This window comes from Engystomops pustulosus, chromosome 5, assembly GCF_040894005.1.
Source record: "Engystomops pustulosus chromosome 5, aEngPut4.maternal, whole genome shotgun sequence".
Lineage (NCBI taxonomy): Eukaryota > Metazoa > Chordata > Amphibia > Anura > Leptodactylidae > Engystomops > Engystomops pustulosus.
In genome coordinates this window covers 190275837-190299121 of record NC_092415.1, presented here as the reverse complement: position 1 = coordinate 190299121, position 23285 = coordinate 190275837, and the positions used below count along the sequence as shown (strand labels likewise).

Here is a 23285-nt window from a genome sequence, read left to right as displayed (position 1 = left end):
ACGTCCACCAGGTGTCGCTGCTGCGCTGAAGTCCGCCAAGGTCCGCCGAAGTTCACGATCATATTCCTGGTGAAGGTAACAGCGACACTTTTTTAAAAAAAATGCGGTGGTTTCTCCGAATCCGTCGGGTTTTTGTTCAGCCATGCCCCCCCCCATTTCCGTCGCGTGCATGCCGGCGCCGATGCGCCACAATCCCAGCGCATGCGCCAAATACCTGGGGCAATTCAGGGAAAATCGGCGCAAACCGGAAATATTCGGGTAACATGTCGGGAAAACGCAAATCGGGCTCTTAGTAAATGACCCCCATTGACTCAAGGAACAAAGGGCAGATGTCATTTGGCGCTCACAGTGAAAATAGATCTAATTGCATTTGGAATTTTTTCCAGCTTCCCTGTACGTGGCATGGAAAATTGAATACCATCACCAGGAAGTACAGAAAAAAAGCTGTCATACAGCTCTGTACATGGAAAAATAAAAAAAGTTATGGGTTTTTGAAAGTGTGGAGTGAAAAATGAAGTGCTGTGTTCATAAGAGGTTATTATTGATGCAAATTAGTGTCTTGGTGCACTAGAGGTGGGGCTGTGCCTGTTATCTTCTTTTGATCCATTAGCGTCACCGATTTACACAATGATTGATATTCTTCATAGAAAACATTGGGGCGCATTTACTAAGAACAGTGCAGTGTGTACTATCTGCAGTTGCCTGTGTAGTGTGCAGGGGGCGCCAGATTCAGGATTTCTGGAGCTCGTTCTACATGAATCTGGCGCCCCCTGCACTGCTGCGACAGAGTGCACCAACTTTTTTTTGGTGCACCTTTAACATGGGGGGTGCGACACAATTCTGTCGGACTATGCATGATAAATCACACGGTCTGACTGAACGCCCCCTAATTTGTGTCACATGATGTCTAGTGCAGCTCCGCCACAAAAGGGTCCTGTGCGACACATATGTGGTGCGGACACTCCTTAGATACCTGTGCATGTAGTTTGCATTAAAAAGAATGTGCAAAGTCAAGGGGGGATAAGACCACCATGGGCACTGGGCTGTATGAATATTATGGCTCCTGCAAGTCTTGAATCACTTCCTACATATGGTACTAGAATCAGCTTCTAGGATGTGTCCTTTCTGCCGGCTTTCAATCTGGGGTTTCAGGACCTTTGGAGGACCTTCAAAGGTCCTGAAATGGCTCTTGTGTACAATTGTATTGAAAGGAGAAGATGTACAAGGATTTCATGGGTGAAGGTCCTTCTCAGTATAAAATTTGATGGGTGGTTTGGGTAGCCCTGGCCGCCCTAGTCGGTTTGGGCCCCAGGCTATCGCCCAAACTGCCCTTTGTTACTAATCAGATAGCTGCAACATTCTGTTAAGCAATTCTTTGTCCCTTTGGGCTGCAATAACTTTTGTAGGTTTTGATAATTATATGTACAGTCTTTGTCCCATGCCTGGCACTTACAATGATTCTTTTTTCATTCCTATAGGGCAGAGTGAAGAGAACCAGTTTTTTCAAGAAATATCTGAAGAGGAATATAAGTGTCTGCCCTGCAGGGAGGATTGTTCATACTGTACGGCTGATGCACCCTGCTATGCGCAGGAGGACAAGTATTTGCGGATCGCTGTCATCTCCTTCCAGGCTTTCTGCATGCTGCTCAACTTCATAAGCATGCTGGTGGTTTATCATTTTCGCCGAGCGAAGGTAAAAAAAAAAAAAAAATCACTACATCTTCTGATATCAATGGTTTGTGCTGGATACTTCTAGTCTACAGCCGCAATATGTTACCAGATGGGCCGTATAGAAATATATCACATCTGTTGCTTTATGGCTTTTAAGATATGGAGGAATAGATGATATCAAAGACAAACCATCTCAACACAAGATCATTACAGTTATAAAATATATAAAAAAACATTGATTTCATAAGTATTCAACCCCTTCTAGTTTGGGATCCCCTATACCAAGTGCCTGCCTGCTTAGTATTAAACCATTGTGACCTGGTCTGGATGAAGCCGGCCATTGGCCCCGAGCTGTAAGAAAATTGTGGGACCATCACAAGTCTAATTTCATTTAAGAGTTTGACATTTTCTGCCTACATACAGTATCATGAACAAACTTCTTGGGAAAGGGGTGGGGGGTTCTGCTGTTGGATTTAATTTCTGCAGTTAAAGATTTTGGTGACCCTTTTACATAAGTTGTCCATGTGCCTTTACTGCCTTGTGGACAATCCCTGAATGTTCATCAAGGGATTCAGCAGTCCTGCTACTTACTTTTGCGCTGTGTGCAGACTCTTCATGCTTCTTTCTTTACATCTTTGAGCTCTGTTGAATAGGAGGGACTGTAGAAGGAGATTATGACTCATCCTGCTCCCTCCTCCCCCCTTCTGATTGGTGCTGTGTCTAAGGAGGGGGGGGTGTGCGGTGTCTACCTATGTAATGAGAGGCAGGGTGCATATTGTGTAGCTCTCACGGAGTACAATTTAAAATATGTGGCGTTAAGGGCTTTCTCAGCCAAAAAGGTTCCCAACCCTTGCTCTATAGGGTCCTTCTCTGCAGACTTGACCCAACTTTGAACCTTGCAACTTGTCCTAAACTTTGGCATAAACTTCAACCTTTCTTGGTCATCGATTACCGGTATAATTTCTGTGACAGTAGCCCAAACCATCTAGTTCCAGAATCTGCTGCTCATTGCAACAATATCACTACCCACGTTTTGTGGTATTGTTGGTGTTTTTATTGCAATATGTTGGGTTTGACTAATGCAAACCGGATGTTGTATTCATTTTTATTTAACATTGCATTTAGGTTATGTTAACAATAATGTGTGCCCGGCGTACCATAGAGACGAGGAGGGGCATGTTTCTCTCTATAGAGAAACATGGGGAACGGCGCCATATTCTGGGGAAAGATTGGACATGTCCTTTCTTTCTCCCGGCTGGGAAGCAGTACCACTCCTGTACGGCACCATGTGCCCATTGCCATGTATGGGGCACATATATACTCCATATATACGTCGGCTGTACATATGACCCCCATACGGCTGTTTGAATATAGCCTTAATCTTTTTCACTTAAAGGACACCTGTCATCAGGTCTGTGTCACTAGTCCTGTCACCTCTACCTGTTGGAGCAGCTCACAAGGATCCCATCCCTGCCTTTATCTAGTTATTTCATACATTATTCATTGTAAAATCATCTATTCTTTATCATGTAAATGAGGCTGGTCACATGGTCAGAGGCAGTGATGTCACCCCTGTTCCCCCTCCCCTCTGCTCCCCCTGCTCATGTCTGTGTGTAATGTATAGTAAAGCATGGCTAGTGTGTGTGCTGCATCTGCTGACATGCTGCATCCTCCTAATATACAGGTGAGACACAGACATCAGCTACACATGAATCTGACATGTTCTGCTGTAACATGGCTGCCTGGAGCTGCTGTATCTCTCCTATACACACACACACACATGCACACACAGGCTGCATGGAGCGTGGCCACCAGCACCAGGAAGCACATCATTATACAGCCTCACATCATTATACAGGCTGTCAGTCGAGCACTGGGGGTGTGGCTGTGCCTCCCACTCAGGAATAGAGTGGACAGCTTGAATATGCTAATGCTTCATTGGACATTTCACAGGTCATTTGCATACAGCTTTAGGACCTCATTGCTTAGGTTTACAGGCATGTAGAGGGACAATGAAGGGATAGAGGCAATGCTCTCTAATAGCAGTTTATGAAAATATATTTAGTTTAGGGGGTTATTTTGCATGACGGGTTCTCTTTAATACCTTGAAAGACCTGAGCAAATGTAGAAAGTTAGAAGATGCACAATTATGGTGATATGACAAACTAGTTGAGAAGGAAAGTAATGAGCACAAGTCACATTAGGATTGCTTTACAGGTTTTTACAGTTTTGTAAAAAGCATATGGTAGGGGAAGAACACATTTTTGGGGGACCTGAAGCTACAATCTTTTCTTACAAGACACTAAAATTTAATTTTTTAAAGAAAACCTACCATTGGGAATCTACTTTCAGAAGTAGATCTGCTGGTAGATTCCTCCTGCTGCTTCTGCCCTAATCTAATCTAATTTAATTTAATAATACTGGAACCTAACTTATTAAATACTTTATTTTAGTAATATGCAAATTAACTGCAGAGGCTACTGGGGCGTGTACTATCCTGGCCGGGAGCTAAGGCTCCACGCCCTAGTAGCCTCTACCATTAATTTGCACATTACTTAAAGAAAGTTTTTAACAAGTTTGGTTCCAGGATTATTAAATTATGGATTAGGGCAGAGACAAGAAGGAGGAATCTACCATCAGATCTACTTCTCATGGTAGTTTTCCTTTAAGGAAAGCCTCATTGAAAGTATTCCCTGCAGAGCATAAAACACCAATTCCCTAATAATTCCTCCTTCTGATTTCACACTTAAAGATTATTGTTCAGTATATTTGAGCATACCTTTAATTTGGGTTCCCACAAGGGATAAGATGGAATAGTCCTAGAGCCCATCATTCACTCCCTAGCATTTAATAACTCTGATTTTGTTTCTAACATATCCCTTATATTACTGTGAGGCATCTGTTGAGTTCACTTTTTGTTAATTTAGCCAAGGAATTCAATCCCCTTTATATGAGATTTTATCCATTATGTAAATGTTATAGACTTCGAATGGCTTCCTTAAGCTTACAAAATCATGAAGAAGAGCATGCAACGTGGCTGAAACCGATGAGCGATTCCTACAGTAGAGGAGAGACAGATTGTTCTCATCCAATCAAGATACATTTTCATTGCAATTGTCCATATTTTCTGACGTCTTGGTAAAACAGAATGATCTACGAGAAGCTTGTTTTGAGTGGTCAACATGAGCACAAGGCAATCCTCCAACATGTCCTATGTATGAAAAATTCTGCAAATCTTCTGATGAATAGTACTAAAACTAATGTATATTACCTTTCCACGTATGCTTACACGTCTTTGTGGCTCACGCCTTCAGTGCTGATTGGATGCCACTTGTTTGATATCTTATTGACAAATTCTACTAGTCTGGTTGCAATGTTCCTCAGTCTGGTTCTCCATTTCTATCTTCTGCAACACTGTGCTAATCTCTGCTTCTAATGATGATTCCATCAAGACCCTTTATTTAAGAATGACCCCCTTCATCACTCCAGGGCCTGGGCAACAGGTTCTCTGAGGATCCAATTGATTGGCTTCCAGTTTTGAGTAGACTTGTTCCGACCTTGTATCTCTGTTGCTTTATTGACCTAGTTGCAAAATCTAGGCAAATAACCAATTCCATGGTTTGATACTGTGTACTGGCGTCCTTACATCAGTTTGTGATAAAGAAGGCTACCTGGACATTTACAGTTGAAAGTCTTTATCTTTTTGGGGGTTACGGATGAGGAACCAAAAAGCCTGAAATGTGGTTGACCCCAATATTTGTTATATCTTAAGTAAAGAATCTAAGGAATCTAAGTAATTTCAATTTCAAACTGTTTTGGTGTCTCACACCTTCATAAAAACTACCACCTTTATCAATCCAGTGCCTGAGCAACATGTTCTCTGAGGACACAATTGATGGGCTTCCAGGTGTTGAGTAGCTTTGTGCTGACCTTGTATACTTGTTGCTCTTCTGACCTTCTACTTGCAAGAACCTTGTGGTAAAGAGGACTAACTAAAAAATTTACAGTTGAAGTCTTTATCTCTTTGGGGGTTACAAATGAGGAACCAAACAGCCTGAAATGTGGTGGACCCCAATGTTTACTATGTCATACCTAAAGAATCTAAGAACAGTATGGTCGTGACTAAAGAAAATTCTGTCAATCCCTATGTTATGCCTTAAAAACCCAAGTTGGTAATGCTCAAACCAGTCTCTCGGGAACACACTAAATGATGAAGTCTTCCAATGAGTTCCTGTCTTCCTTAGGGCACCCCTCAACCTTGATCCCCGATACTTAATACCCCTAACTATACATTATCTTATTCTCTTATGTCTTGACATAAGTGTCAAAAAACTTGATTTTTTTAGACAAGTTTTTGGGCACAAATTATCATAGAATTCTGTAGTAAACAGATTTATAAATCTGACCCCCTGAGTGTTTGGGCACCCACTTGTAAAATGAGGTTTAGTATGGACAGATTTTATGCATCAGAGAAGTAATTATCTACAGGTAGCATATATCCAAGGGGGAGTACATTAGAAGAATCCCTTATTGAGAAGGACATGTGTGTTCTAGTAGACCATAGATTAAAAAATATCATGCAATGTCAATCAGCTACCTGATAAGCCAGTGGAATATTTTGTATCAGAAGAGGTCTGGACTCTCGGGATAGGGATGTAATATTACCACTGTACAAGGCATTGGTTCAGCCTCACCTGGAATATGACGTTCAGTTTTGGGAACCAGTCCATGAAAAGGAAGCCCTGGAGCTAGAGAGGGTATAACAAAGAGACACAAAAATTATAATTTAGTCTCTTAAATAGACAACAAAGGGGGAACATGATTCATGGGTATAAATATATATAAATGGCCCGTACATAAGGTGAATTCACCTTAAAGGACTGGCTGCAGTTAGCAGGCTTCTTTTTTTTATAAGAACTGTCAATCTGTGTTATAGCTGAGCTCAGGATCTGACCAAAGCAGGGACCACAGACAGCTTCAAAAAGGACCTAGATGCGTTTTTATAGAAAAATAAAATGGAGGGATATAGAATTGTGCCCCCTTACAAGTTTTCCCCTCTTCTTTACCTTTTTTGGTTGAATTTAATGGAAATATGTTTTTTTAACATTCTTTATTAAAGTATCACATGTCAAACAATAGCTTTTATGAAACAAGCTTGAAGTACAAAGTACGAACATATAAGGATGGGGGAAGGAGAAAAAGAGCAATGGATAGGGAAAATTGCAGTTACGACTTAGGATGCCAATACCTACATTAAGGCGAGAACAGTCCAACCTAGTGGACCAATATGGCTGTCATAGTACAAGAAGATGAGAAGACATCAATTGCCATATCTGACAAAGTCTAAGAAACACACAAAAAAAACATAGTAGGTGGCATGTGTTCAGGAGACCATTCTGTATTCGGGAGAGCGGATGTAGTCAAGCCAAGGGGTCCAGAAAATCTGTGGGTTTTTTTTACTTAAAACTATGGAGATTTATCGAAAGCAAAACTGTTCTAGTTGCCCGTGATAACCAATCTGATCTCAGCTTTCCATTTTAAATCTAAAGCTCATTTCTGATTGGTTTCCATGGGCAACTAAAACAGTTTTACCTCCGACACTTCTGATAAATCTCCCCCAATTGTATGTAACAACTGGGCAGTCAAGTAGTGTTCCCTTTGTTGGTAGTTTAGGTGAGACCTCTACAGAGCACTACTAGTGGTTGTAAGCCATTCAGTGGAGTCAAAACTATCATACAGGAGCACACAGAAGAGCGGAGGGCTCTAGCAATGGTGAAATAGTTATGTGGACTCTCTTCATCAATGGGAGTGTCCAGGTGGAACCTCTTGGACATTCGGTGGCATTTGATCTCAACTCTTGTTCCATTTGTGTTGCCCCCCTCCATTTAAATCAATCAGAGCTGGATACTAGGCAGATTATGACAAAAAGTTTTCTATGTCAAAATCTATCATGTGAACAAACATACAGTATTCTGAGAAGGGTTTTTCCATTTTTCCATTTTTGGACAAGGATACAGCTTGATGACTAACGCTATCACTTGGTCATTATTCTGATCCTGGACAACCCTTGAAACATCTAAACCTTGTTAGTTGTTCCTTGGTTACCCCATCCTCCTCTATGATGAAGGCAATGAAGTTCCTCAGACTTATTTCCCATAAGCACACATTTGCGGGCCATCTAGTATTGCCTTGGGGGATTTCTGATGATGATGTTTTACTTCCCATATAATTATATATATTCAGTGTTAATGACTGTGGTGTAGATATGAAATGTTGCCTATAAATACATTTACAAGTCCCCTAACCCTACGTATGTCTCTTTTTCACTTTACTGAACACCGTCGGACACGCGGCCTTGTTATTTACACCTCGTTTGGTATTATAGCTCTTAGTCATCTGCTGTGGCACAATGAGCTGATTATATTCCAAAAGACTCTCCTGACCTTCTGTTCTGTGGAATATGTCAGGGAGCCACAGTAGTGTGAACACCGAATTAAAGGAAGGCAATTAAGAAAAATGGCTGGCATCTTCTGACATTATCCCGAGTTGAGTAATTGTGCACACTACCCTTAACGTTGTAATTCCTGTCCAGATCTGAGGATTTGTACATACATCATTTCCTCCCTTGTAAGGTTCTGCACCTTTTTTTAACCTTTTATGTAAATTATGCATGCGGTGGCTTTTGTCTCCGTTTCGTGTTGCCTGTGTGCGGTAATTGCTTAACACCGAGGTGTTCCCATTCTGCAGCGGGCGTGATAAACATTAAGAAATGAGCACGTACTCGATATTAAGGAAACATGTCTCCACCCAAAATACATACGTGACCAAGCTGGTCTAACCGTAAGGTGATATGGCATTACTATGGGTGGACGGACCTGAAACGTAGTGTTTGGATCCGTGCTGAACATTGCGGGTTTGGGTACCGGAACCTAACCTTCAACCGGAATTTCAACATTCATGCTCAACCCCCGCCAGTGAAAAACGTGATCAGTGCCAGCAGCCATGTGCATCACGATGATCGATGATGCCACAGGGAACAACACTCCTCGGTAAAATGGCAGGGTGCACCTGCTGCCGGCATTTAAAGGGTTAACACCCACAATCTGTGCCAGTAGGTAAGACCAGCAGGTGTTCAAGTCCAGTTTCAGGTATCCAAACTTTCAAACCCGATGAACCCGAACCTGAATGGTTATGCTCATCGCTAGTCAAAGTCATAAAACCTATAAAAACATCCAATTCACCTCTCGAAGGTCATTGCATGATCATTAAAAACATTGGTACTGATTGGTTCTCTTTTTAGGGACGGAACTGACATCTCTAAAGTTCTATATGAAACCATAGCTTCATAGGGGGAGATTTATCAGAAGTGTCTGAGAGCAGAACTGTTGTATTTGCTCATGGCGACCAATCAGGGCTCAGCTTTTAATTATTCACAGCTGTTCGTAAAGTGAAAGCTGAGCTCTGATTGGTCTCCATGAGCAACTAGAACTGTTTTACCTCAGACACTTCTGATAAATCTCCCCCAAACAACTAGGCGGTCAAGTAGTATTCCCTTTGTTGGTAGTTTAGATGAGACTTCTACAGATCAGTGGTCATGTGCCATAAAGGCAAGAGTCACTGATGAGGCCAGTGATTGGCTGTATGATGTGCTGTGTGTGATGTCATCACTACAGGACAATAGGACATTTATTGGTGTCCATTAGTTTAGTATTTTTTGCACAAACCCTTTAAAGGGATGCATTTACTTTCCCCTTTAAGTAACCTATGGATTAGTAAACTCTTTAAATGAATATCAATTGAGTAGAGGCCTCACTGTGTAAATTTTGCTTATTAATTGAAAATTTGGGTGCTCTGTAGCACTTCGCTCTTACATCATTCAATATAAATGGCAGGTTTGGAAGGGAAAGGAGCTTTAATATCTTTTCCCTTCATGCTTCATTCACCTCTATGTACAGCGACTGTATGAAGCTGAAGGCAGAGAAAATAGTTATTAATGAAATGACCTCTCTAAAAGTCATATCCGCCATAGTAATACAGAGCAATAGTATGGAATGAAATCTACTGCATGATCCTTAAAAAACGACCGCACTATAGTGGAAGACACTATATGCAGTACAGTGCCGTAATAGAGGAGTAAATGTATATTGTTGGCCTTGATATTATATATAATATGTCAGTGAAACACCAGTCCCAGCGTTATCCTTAGTTTGTTTTATGCGGCTGAGGAGGCGCTGATTGTATCTTTGTGTGTTTCGCTACCACTGCAGTGTGAACACGGGTGTAGATTGATTTAGTACCACACCCATCTCCTGCAGCATTAGCTCTGGTTCACAGTTAGTTAACCTGCTGTGATTCACAGCTTCGCACACTAATCATTTGCCCAATGTGTTGTTTGGATCTCTAAGTTCTGGCCCAATGACTATTGTGACAGGGCTGTCATATCACATAAGAGTCCTGCCCACTCTTTTTAGGGTCCTGGTTATAGGTATTCCTGGCTCGCTCAATACCTGGTTCAAATTTTCAATATTTTGTACCTCGTTGCTTGCTTTGTTGTGACCCAGCTTGGCAACCATTCTTAAGCTTCTTGCACACAAACTTCTGCTACACCCGGGCCGCAACCCGGAGGGATCCATAGGGACATCTAGTGCCTGGACGTATTTATGGGAAAAGATAGAGTGAGCTCTATCTTTTTTCTGGTAACTGTAATGTATGGTAACACACGTGTATGCTCACGGTACCACGGCTGGGTTCCATAGGCATCTGAGGGGACATATGTACATCCCCACAATGTTCTTGTGCAAGGGCCCATAAACAGTTTTATGGCTCATTGTCATATTTGTGTTCTTGTACCTTGTCCATTCATTAGAACCAAATATATAATAACGATTTAAACTCTTCTTAGACTATTCAATGACTATTGTGACAGGACTGTGATATCACGTAAGAGTCCTGTCATCCCTTTTTAGGGTCCTGGTTATATTTATTCTTGGCTTTCTCCATACCTTATTGAAACCTTCTATATTTTGTGATTTTGTACCTCGTTGCTCACTTTGTTGTGACCTAGCTTGGCAACCTATATTAAGATTCTTGCACACAAATCTGTGCTACACCCAAGACGGAAAGTGGGGAGAGGACTTTCACTAGAAGATGGTAGGGGTAAACAAAGGCAGGTACTGTCATTGAACTAGAAGATGGTAGGGGTATATACACACAGTTACTGTCCCTGCAGTAGAGGACGGTATATGGACACACACGCAGATACTGTCACTGAACTAGAAGATGGTAGGGGTATATACAAACAGTTACTGTCAACGCACTAAACAACTGTATGGATATACACACACAATTGTTGGGGTATACATGCAATTACTGTCAGTGCACTAGAAGACGGTATGGATATACACACAATTGTTGTCACCACAATAGAAGATGTTAGGGGTATACATGCAATTACTGTCAGTGCACTAGAAGATGGTATGGATATACACATGCCCTAAAAAGGGCAATTATTTACATTTCTGGCTTTCCCTCTACTAGCTTCCTCTCCTTACCTTCCTGTCCTAAAAAGGGAAATTGTTAAATCAGGATCACATTTCCCGCCTCGCCAATCACAGCCATGCCCATATTGTTATGGCTGTCTTTTGCTAGAGGGCTAAAAGTTTTTCCAAGGGAGCCGAACACTGAAATGGACTTCAAGCTTGTGTTCGGGAACCCTAACCCAGGAAGTTGGGCACGTATCTCTGGCTGATGTCTAATTCCCATTGATCTTCTGGTGGTCACACATCAGGGTTCATAATGGAAATCCCCAATGGATTTGAGTAACTGGGGACTGATGTGCCACCAGTGACAATAACTGCGATCTTTGACACATTATATGGAACCTCAGATTACGCCGGGATAAATTATTGAATGACCTTTAGCCACCAGAAAGGTTCTTTATTGAGGTGATGGATGAAATAGAAGTCTCCATACAATGTAACACAGTGCACAATGCAGTCAGGGATAAGCAGCTCCTGCTAAGTCCGTAGGCTTATTATTATGGGCTCACTACTGCCTCTGACGTAGGTAAAAGTGACAGCTGCGCCTGCATTTTCTTCTCCACATAATTAACTGAGACTTCTGCCCTTGTTCACACATCAGAGCAGCGTAAAGAAAGTGTAAGAGAGTTACATAACTAGCCATTCCCAATATATAGGAATTCATCTGTTTCATCTATGGAAAATGTCACTAATAATAATATAATACCAGGTAGCTATACTGATAACATACATATGTTAATATAATAATATAATGAGATATATTAAAGAGAATATCATAACAAGTAAAAAAAATCATAATAAAAGAAGAAAAGATATTTAAAGGGGTTGGCCACTCTCAGCCAATAATTAATATCATTTGTGTAATGGAAAGTTATACAATTATTCAGCCAATAATTAATATCATTTGTGTAATGGAAAGTTATACAATTATTCAATATACTTTTTATATTCTGTACCAATTCCTCACTGTTTTCTAGATCTCTGCAATCATTGCAGTGCCTGCCACACAGTGTCTGCCCCACATGGCCAGCAGTCACAGTGTCTGCCCCACATGGCCACCAGTCACAGTGCCTGCCCCACTAGCCAGCAGTCACAGTGTCTGCCCCACATGGCCAGCAGTCACATTGTCTGCCCCTAATGGCCAGCAGTAACAGTGTCTGCCCCTAATGGCCAGCAGTAACAGTGTCTGCCCCACATGGCCAGCAGTCACAGTGTTTGCCCCACATGGCCAGTAGTCACAGTGCTTGCCCCACATGGCCAGCAGTCACAGTGTCTGTCCCACATGGTCAGCAATCACAGTGTCTGCCCCACATGGCCAGCAGTCACAGTGCTTGCCCCACATGGCCAGCAGTCACGGTGCCTGCCCCACATGGGCAGCAGTCACAGTGTCTGCCCCACATAGCCAGCAGTCGCAGTGTCTGCCCCACAGTAACGAGTAGATGCAGTGCCTTCACCAAAGTAGCCAGCGATCTCAGTGCCTGCCCCACAGTAGCCAACAGTCAAAATCCCTGCCCACAGTGGCCTTATAGTCTTTTCTGAAGCCCACTCTTTATTGTGCCCTCTTTCCAAAGTTCCAACCTTATAGTGACTAGCCACAGAAAAGGGGGCATTATAAGGAGTGGTCTACAGAAAAAGGGGCATTACTCAACACACTCTTAATGGCCCATCTGTAGCCCCCTGATTCTCCTCCTTCCTTTTTGAAGCAGTGGAATAAAACAAACATACTCACCTTTTCCCACTCCCCCAAAGCTTCAGCAGAACTCTTCTTCTACTCCTTTGTGCAGCATCTGTACGTGGCTCTGAAGCCGGCAGATATGATGATGTCATCACATGGCGCCTGCTGTCTTCAGAGCCTTGTACAGACGCTGCACAAAGGAGGAGAAGAGAAGTGCCGCAGTGTTTGGCTGCAACCAAGTTAACAGCTGAATGGAGAAGACAGATCTGTCCATATGTTAAAGTCCCCCATAAGGTCCATGACAGCGACAAATATGAGCAAAAATTTAGTGAGTGAAGTCTGGGGCGATCGATGTGTCCCTGTGCTCTATAAATGGTGTAAAACTTCCTTGTAACTACACATAGAGGAAGCAGAAAGAACAGGGACCTGAGGGAACTGTATTATTTGTGAAATATGGAGCGCAGGAAGGGAATATCGTACACGTTATTGAATTTGTACGACTCCCTGGCGATTAGACGGAGAGGGTTTAAAACAACATTAGATTAATAAGATGGATGACGATCATGGATTGTGGACTTGTTTATTTGCTGGAAAAAATATTTTGCTGGAGGAGAATTATATACCCGGTGCGAGGCGTCTTGTCACAGACGTAGTCCCTGAAATAAGTGCCACTCGGTGCCGGCGTCATCTATTGCATTGTCATAGAATCACATATAATATTCATATCAGCTTTGTGAAGTGCAATAAATACTATACTCTACCCCTATAAGAGGGGGATCCGCAGTCAATATCCTAATTTATAAGCAAAACCAAAGAACAACTATAGTAAATAAGATATTATTTTTCGGTCCAAAAAATGGCTTATTTCCAGGGGATGTCTAATTTTTTTTTACAATGAACAAAAATCCACATTTATTCTTGAACAAAAATATGCAAATATAATTGTATCATCATCCTAATTCTCCAAATCCTGAATTCCATTGTGAATTTCTTGAAACTGTAGAATCATCGGATCATCAGAATAATTTCTCATGTCTAGCAATGGAACTTCTCTTACAGAGCCGCTCTTGTCCGTTTAGCCGCTTGTGGCCATTGCATCATTGCATCATTACCCTGCTCCTCCATCTCCTTCAGCTGACAGGTTGGAGGGGGTAGACTTCAAACAGTTATACCCTTCTGTATTGTAACTTCTGGTGTTCTGATGACATTTTAAAGAGGAGGATCTCCCCTTTTTTAAGGCATAAGGATTGTGTTTCTAGATGCCACGTAAATCTAGTTATCCACTGTTAAAGTTTCAGTTGGGAGTGGGAGCTGTATGTAAAAATCACATGTGATATCACAAGTGATATTTAAGGGGAGAGTATCCTCTTTAAAATAGCATCAAAACTGTGCTTCTAGTTGCAATGGTTCAGAAGATATAGCCACCTGTAACTTGGTCTTATTTTCGGAGTAAAGCTTTCAGGTTAATGCACAGACAACCCATAGAGCTTAATGAGAAATCTATAATACACACGTTATCCTGTGGTAGCACTACAGGAAAATAAAAATTCTCTCCAATTTATAAATGATGATACTAGTATTCCCAGCTGCAGGGTATTTGCTGTTAGGATGCTCCTGAGGAACAAATTCATTGGGAAGGATTTTCACAACTGGGCATATCGTGCACCAGTCGTGATGCCCCCTCTCGATGTGCCGGGTATACTGAGGCTCTGGTCCTGTCTAGCATAGAATGCTGATAAAACCTGACGCATTTTATGGAATGTGTACCTGGGCGAGGAGACCCTGACACACTCCCCACCCATCTCAAGAGTATATAGGTTGCCAGCACACTGCACCACGCTCACTCCCCACATTATATAGGTAACCAGCATACTGCAGCTCCCCCTTCCCCCCACAGTGTATAGGTAGCCAGCATACTGCAGCTCCCCCTTCTCCCTATAGTATATAGATACCCAGCATACTGCTGCTTCCTTCTCCCCACAGTATATAGGTAGCCAGCACACTGCAGCTCTCCCTTCTTCCCACAGTATATAGGTAGCCAGTACACTGCAGCTCCCCCTCTCCTTCCACAGTATATAGGTTTCCAGCATACTGCAGACCCCCTTCTCTCCACAGTATATAGGTCTCCATCATACTGCAGCCCCCCCGCTCCACAATGTATATATAGGCAACAAGCATACTGCAGCCCCCCCCCCCAAGTGTATAGGTAGCCAACAGAGTGCAACATATCCAGCACACTGAAGCCCCCACACTAACCCCCCCCCCCCCCCCACCTTCTACCATGTTGCTACCAGGGTGAAGAACCTTCCCTGGGTTCACGTCCCATCCAGGTCAACATCTTCAAAGAGTTTATATGTTCTCTGTGTGTTTGCGTGGGTTTCCTCCAGGTCCTCCAGTTGCCTCCCACACTCCATAACATACTAGTAGGTTGATTAAATTGTGAGCCCCATTGGGGACAGGGACTGATTTGGCAAGCTCTGTGCTGCGCTGCGTAATCTGTGTGCGCTATATAAATAAAGGAATTATTATTATTATATTTTTAGAGAGTTTTTGTCCATGATGTTTTTTTTTTTTGGTGGGCACCAGCCACTGATATTGAGTTTGGGCGCAGTTTTTAAAGCAACTAAATGAAGTTTATTGGTTTTGGTCACGCAACCACTCTGTCTAGCTCCCTTGATCTTACCCTATTTGGCAAGGATCTTACTTGATTCCTTACACTACATAAGAGGCGAAAAATATCCCACCAATATTTTGTTTGTACAGCAGAGAAGGGGTTGAGGAAATGCCTTTCGCAAAAATAATGTAAAAAATAGCAATTTCCCGACTCCCGTCACAGTTACCTGCGTCGTAACTACATTTTCATACATGTGTAATAACAGAGGATCTCAGCATGTTCCTCTCTGATTGAACTGTATTTTCATTAAATTCCATGAGCCGCAGCATATTTTCATTACATCTCACATAGGATGACCTTTAGGGTTGCTAGGAATGTGTTGTGTAATTTTATGGAAAGATGCCTTGTTATGGAGTTATCAATCTCAATTTCTGCTGCCGTCTCAAGGCTCGGCGTCATTCTCCTTGTGTTCTTCTGATGGCCCTGACCCTTCACTGAGGGATCACTTATAGAGGGCTGGAACGTACAATGCATTAGGTGATTATACATGGGGCACGCTGGCTCTGATCCGAGCAGGACGCATCAAAGCAGGAGAATATTTCCCACCACACATTCTATCTTTTAGAGGTATAGTAATGTATCATGCAAAACTAAAAAATCCTCTTTAAGGCAATAAGTATTTTATTTAAAAAATTAATAAAAGTACCATATATACTCGAGTATAAGCTTAGTTTTTCAGCACAAAAAAATGAGCTGAAAACCCAAACTCGGCTTATACTCAAGTTAAAAAATATATATCAAAACTCACCTTTCTGGCTTCCCCCGCTGCTGGCTATATACTGGGGCAGAGGGCTGGCTATATACTGGGGGATATGGGCTGGCAGGCTATATACTGGGGGGCAGGTGCTAGCTATATACTATGGGGCAGGGTTCGGCAGGCTAGATACTGGGGAGGCTGTGACCAATGCATTTCCCTCCCTCGGCTTATACTCGAGTCAATGGGGCAGAGTTACTTACCCGGTCCATTCGCAATCCAGCGGCGCGTTCTGTGTGGAGGATTCGGGTCTTCCAGCGATTCACTAGGGCAGTTTCCTCGATGTTCACCAGGTGTCGCTGCTGCGCTGAAGTTCATCGCAATGCACTGAAGTACACCAAGCCAGGCCGGGAGCAGATAAGCGAGTGTCCAGCGTCACTTTTTTTTTAAAAAATGCATCAGTTTCTCCGAATCAGTAGGATTTTCTTTTGGCCACGCTCCCCGATTTCTGTCGCGTGCACGCCGGCGCCGATGCGCTACAATCCGATCGCGTGCGCCAAAATCCCGGGGAAATTCAGGGAAAATCGGTGCAAAACGGAAAAATTCGGGTAACACCTCATAAAAACGCGATTCGGGCCCTTAGTAAATGAACCCCTAATAGGTTTTCCCAGGTAATTTGTGGTAAAATTAGGGGCCTCGGCTTATACTTGTGTCGGTTTATACTCGAGTATAAACGAATAATTAAAAAATAAAATCTGTGAAAATCACAATACATTATCAGATCATAATACCTATAAAGTTCTGTCCAGTTTTATAGCAGGGCCCACGCACAATTGTGTGTATATAAAATATTGTATCATGGAATAAAAAACAGTATCAATTGTCAAAACTCTAGTAGATGTACATATAGTATATACAGATGAAATTCTAAATATCTAATTCAAAAAAATTTAAAAAATTCTGAATTCAAAATTCACCAATTCAAAAAATATATAACTTAAAAAAATATACTAATTCTAAATATCTTTTGAAATATCTACAGATATCGTCCATGTGGGTCAGTTAGGCTCCTGTTTTCAAATAAGCAGCAAATCAAAAATGTGTCGAGAAAGGACCTTATTCTAAAAAATATTTTAGAGGGCTAGAGGGTGTTATTCCAATTTCCCTGACAATTTAAACATTGCTTCAGACCGAATAGATACGGACCTGAATCGAATCTTATGAAAGATTCTGCCAAGTTTCACTGATGATCACCAACTGGTAATGTTTGAACAAAAAAAGGCCTTTTTTTAATCAAAAAATGTTGAAACAAATAAATCAGCACGTATACATATATAATTAAAGGAAATTGGCCATCAAAATACATCATAATAAACCAGGAACATTACTCATAGATCCAGGCACCGTGTGGTATCTTCTTATATTTGTTATCCATGGCCGCCTTTCTTCTAAAATCAACTTTTAAAATTATGCTGATGAGCCAAAAGTGCTGTAGGGGCGTTGCCAGAGTCCCTCCATGCTGTTGCATCATAGGCTGTTACACTGAGCAGGAGCACTTCCCCCCTTCCTCTGAGCGAGATTACAGCAGGCAGAGGGAGTGAGAAATGTTGAGGGAGAATGTGGAATTGTTTCGAAAGTAGGACTTATTTTCAGAGAAACATGGTCTCTATCCTCTATCTCTACATCGTCATAATGTATCATAGCATATAAGGTTAGAAAAAGCCTCTCTTGAACATGTAAATAGAGTCTGCCATAACAACCTCCTGTTGGAGAGAGTTCCATCGTATCACTGCGGCAAAGAATCCCTGTCTATGCTAATGGTAGAACCTCCTCTCCTCTAGGTGTAGAGGCTGCCCCCTGTCTATGGTGATGGTAGAACCTCCTCTCGTCTAGGTATAGAGGATGCCCCTGTCTATGGTGATGGTAGAACCTCCTCTCGTCTAGGTATAGAGGATGCCCCTGTCTATGGTGATGGTAGAGCCTCCTCTCCTCTAGGTGTAGAGGATACCCCCTGTCTATGGTGATGGTAGAACCTCCTCTCCTCTAGGTGTAGCGGATGCCCCCTGTCTATGGTGATGGTAGAACCTCCTCTCCTCTAGGTGTAGAGGCTGCCCCCTGTCTATGGTGATGGTAGAACCTCCTCTCGTCTAGGTATAGAGGATGCCCCTGTCTATGGTGATGGTAGAACCTCCTCTCCTCCAGGTGTAGAGGATGCCCCCTGTCTATGGTAATGGTAGAACCTCCTCTCCTCTAGGCATAGAGGATGCCCCCTGTCTATGGTGGTGGTAGAACCACCTCTCCTCTAGGCGTAGAGGATGCCCCCTCTCTATGGTGATGGTAGAACCTCCTCTCCTCCAGGTGTAGAGGATGCCCCCTGTCTATGGTGATGGTAGAACCTCCTCTCCTCCAGTTGTAGAGGATTCCCCCTGTCTATGGTGATGGTAGAACTGCCTCTCCTCTAGGTGTAGAGGATGCCCCCTGTCTATGGTGATGGTAGAACCGCCTCTCCTCTAGGTGTAGAGGATGCCCCCTGTCTATGGTGATGGTAGAATTGCCTCTCCTTTAGGTGTAGAGGATGCCTCCTGTCTATCGTGATGATAGAACTGCCTCTCCTCTAGGTGTAGAGGATGTCCCCTGTCTATGGTGATGGTATAATCTCCTCTCCTCTAGGTGTAGAGGATGCCCCCTGTCTATAGTGATGGTAGAACTACCTCTCCTCTAGGTGTAGAGGATGCCCCCTGTCTATGGTGATGGTAGAACCACCTCTCCTCTAGGTGTAGAGGATGCCCCCTGTATATGGTGATGGTAGATCCTCCTCTCCTCTAGGTGTAGAGGATGCCCCCTGTCTATAATGATGGTAGAACCGCCTCTCCTCTAGGTGTAAAGGATGCCCCCTGTCTATGGTGATGGTAGAACCTCCTCTCCTCTAGGTGTAGAGGATGCCCCCTGTCTATGGTGATGGTAGAACTGCCTCTTCTCTAGGTGTAGAGGATGCCCCCTGTCTATGGTGATGGTAGAACCTCCTCTCCTCTAGGTGTAGAGGATGCCCCCTGTCTATGGTGATGGTAGAACCGCCTGTCCTCTAGGTGTAGAGGATGACCCTGGTTCTGGTCACAGGCCTTGGTTTAAAAAAATCTTTGGAGAGATCCTTGTACTGCACATTAAGCTATTTGTACATTGTAATCAGGTCTCCCCTTAGTTGTCTCTTTTCTAATCTGAATAATGCCAAAATTTGTAATCTTGTACAAAATTGTTTTCTAGTCCCCCATTCCCAAATAATCTTGGTTGATCTCCACTGCACCCGTTCCAGTTCTACTATATCATTTTATACACTGCACACAATATTCCATGTGTGGCCTGACCTGTGATTTGTGTGATTTGAAAACTATGTCCTTATCTAAGTAATTGACTGTTTAGAATATACCGTATATACTTGTGTATAAGCCCAGTTTTTCAGCACAAAAAATGTGCTGAAAAACGTCCCCTCGGCTTATACACGAGTCAATATAAAGTAAAAAATACTTAAAAATTAATAAACTTATATACTCACCCTCCGGTGGCCCCGATGTGCTGAGCTGCTCCCCCGATGTCCGCGCGGTTCGTCTTTAGGCTTCCGCGCCATCTTCTTTCCTCTGCTGGGCTCCGCCATGTTTCTCCCGGGCGGCGCCTAGTATGACGTCAGCAGCGGCGCGTCATACTAGGCGCCTGCCGGCCGGGGAAGTTCAGTGGCGGCACCCAGCAAAAGAAAGAAGACGGCGCGGAAGCCTGAAGACGAACCGCGCGGACATTGGGGGAGCAGCGCTGCAGATCGGGGCCACCGGAGGGTGAGTATATAAGTTTTTTTTAATGCTGGGCTGGGATGTATACTACTGGGGGCAAGCTGTATACTACTGGGGGCAGGCTGTATACTACTGGGGGCAAGCTGTATACTACTGGGAGCAAGCTGTATACTACTGGGGGCAGGCTGGGCTGGCTGTATACTGCTGGCGGCAAGCTGGGCTGGCTGTATACTGTTGGGGGCAAGCTGGGCTGGCTGTATACTATAGGGGGCTGGTTGGCTATATACTGGGGGGGTCTGTGACCAATGCATTTCCCACCTTCGGCTTATACTCGAGTCAATATGTTTTCCCAGTTTTTGGTGGTAAAATTGGGGCTCTCGGCTTATACTCGGGTCGGCTTATACTCGGGTATATACGGTAATTATACTTTTTGTTTCCATGGCCCAAGTGCATAACCTTACATTTATCTACATTAAACCTCATCAGCCTTTTCTCTACCTGCTCCTCCAGCTTCCACAAATCCCCTTGTAATACTATACTATCCTCCTCTGTATTATTTACTTTACAGAGCATAGTATCACATCTATATATCTGTACATTCATAGAATACCTATCTATCTAATATCTGTCTATCGATCCATCTACACAGCACCATGTGGTGGGGAAGGATATACAAATATGTTACCTATAATAGACTGAGGAATACAAGGAGACGTAGGATAGTGACCTCCTAACTAATTATCGTTTGACCTTTTCTTCTCCTTAGAGTATCCGAGCCTCAGGACTCATTCTACTGGAAACCATTTTGTTTGGATCACTTCTACTCTACTTTCCAGTAAGTAAATTCTTTATCAAACTGGGGTGAACTTACTGTCTATGTTATGAAGATTGTGTACAAGCTGAAGCATCAACAAAAATTATTTTCAAAGCAGTTGTCCATGGTACCTCTACCTCAAGTATGAAGAGTTATAACATGAGTATTTGGAGGTAGGGTTAGTTGGATGTGTAGCAATCCATGGGTACATGATGGCCAGACCTCCATGATTGGGTCTGATGTTTGGTAGCCACTGTCAAAGTGGATTAGAATCATTAGATGGAATTGAGATAAAGACAGGTAGGTGCATGGCCTGCCTAAATAAGATTAGTGATTGGATGCTTGGGATCCTTTTACTGTAAGGGACTGGAATGGTAAAAGAGGTTCAGAATTTGGGTGGAGACAGAGGTGGTGGGAAAAATAGTTTACTTACCCACACATTGATCTTGGTTCCGGTATCACTCCGGGACTTCTGGTATTCAGTGCCCAGTCGAAGGTTTGGGGGAAAGGAATGAAGGAATGCGGGGGAAGGATCTTTCAGCCTTTATTCAGAATACCTGGAAAATCCTTTAAAAGGAAACCTACCATCATGAATCTACCTACCAAGGTGGCAGGATCCTGTAATAGTCTAGTCTAATCCTTTTTTTATTAAAACGTTTTGTGCCCAAGATCCTCAGATCTTGCTAATTTTCTTAAGAGACTACTGTGGTGTGGAGTATCTGCCCCATGGAGCGGAAGCTACAGATACTCCGCGCCCCAGTAGCCTTTTTCAATCCCTCCAAGCCTCCTGTCTTCAGAGCGCAGCAGCTGCACGCACTTGTCTAAGATCCCGGGGTGCTGCGCATCTCATCTGAGCACTGCGGGATCTCAGACGATCCGAAGACAGGAGGTTAGGCACGGCTACTCCACGCCCCTGTAGCCGCTTGAAAAATTTGCATAAAAATTTTCTGAAGATCTGGGTCATAAAAAGTTTTAGAAAAAATTGCAATTTATTGTGACTGAACTGTATGTATTATTCAATGCCTTCTACTTGGAAGCAGGAAAAAATTTCAAATGCTATAAAATCTGTGAAAAAATGCATTTGCACCATTTTCTTGTGGGCTCAGTTTTTACAACTTTCACTGTGCGCCCCCAATAACAGCTCTACTCAGCAGTCACTCCTGATGTATATGGTGGGCGGCTCCACCATTCTAGAATTGCTCTATACCTTAATAGCTCTCAGGCCTGAATAGGGGCAAGCCAAAGCTAGTGCGCAGGCATGGGGCAGGAATGCTTCACACTGGCCAATGGGGGAAATAATCACAACTCCAGGTGGCTTGTTAGGGATTGTGATTATTTCATAGTTTATTTCATACTAAACAATGTAAAAAACGAAGTGCCGTCTAAGCAAAGGTGCACCAGCCATGAGGCAAGTTGAATCCTTTTGCCTCAGGCAGCACCTCCCACTGCAAAATAGGGGGGGGGGCAGTATCAGGTGATACAAAGCAGGACCTACCACTTAAAATAGTCTCTCTTCAAGCCTGATGTCAGCTTGGGTGTAAGACACTACATGGAGAACCCAATTACTTAAAAAATAACCTGATTTATTACCCCCGGGGCACCATTCTATAGCTTGCCTCAGACAGCAGAGAGTTTAGAGTCACCCCTGAGTCTGACCTTGAGATAGCATTGGTAAATCTGCCCCACTGCATGGTATTATTCATAATGAAATATTCCGCAGTCATACAGCGGAGAAGTGGGCTACGTCCATCCAAGCTGTTATCCCATCGGGAAATGGTAATTATAAAGCTTCCACTACCCTGAAAAATGAACCTGTACGTTGTGTTATTTTAGTGCGTTGTATAAATGGGGTTGACATTTAGATGTGACATTTTATACCACTCCATCTATGCATTTGCTACTGACCGATAAGGCCCCCCCCCCCCCTACCCTCCCCCGTCATTGGTCTTTGGGTCTTCCCGAAGCCTTAGAAAAGGAAAGAACATTGAATGCTAAATCAGCTAATGATAAAAAAAAAACGTGAGCGACCAGAACTTTTCTTTTCGGCTACTAATTGTAATTAGTACCTTGTAATTACTATGTAATTACTACTCAGTGTTTTATAAGTGAAAATGGATTCTCGTTTAAAAACCCAATAAGCCATTGGGAATAAGAAAGGGAAGGGGAGAAGAAAGTTCCTAAATAACTTAGGAGAGAAATAAAATTTCCAAACTGAGAAGGACTTTGATGACTTACGAGTTGAACAATGACCTTCACCCACATTCTCACAATAGTCGGTACAGGGGCTTATTATTAAAAAAAATTCAGTTTTTAGCATCGGTTTGTGTAGCTGCAGCATCTGGGGAAAGGTAATTTAACCCATTTGTGTCACAGCCTTTTTTCGTTCATTTTTCGCCCCCTACTTTCAAAAATGTATAACTTTTTCATTTTCCCAGGTAC

The 23285-nt window shown here is 42.9% G+C and overlaps 1 protein-coding gene across 1 annotated transcript in view; it reads left to right on the top strand.

Moving 5' to 3' along the window:
- GPR158 (G protein-coupled receptor 158) overlaps positions 1-23285 on the top strand; it is a 162259-nt gene that overhangs the window by 80075 nt on the left and 58899 nt on the right. Inside the window, exons 5-6 of the mRNA XM_072154126.1 lie at positions 1479-1693; positions 20799-20867. Of these exons, the coding sequence (XP_072010227.1) occupies positions 1479-1693; positions 20799-20867 (284 nt within the window). The remainder of the gene's footprint in view (positions 1-1478; positions 1694-20798; positions 20868-23285) is intronic.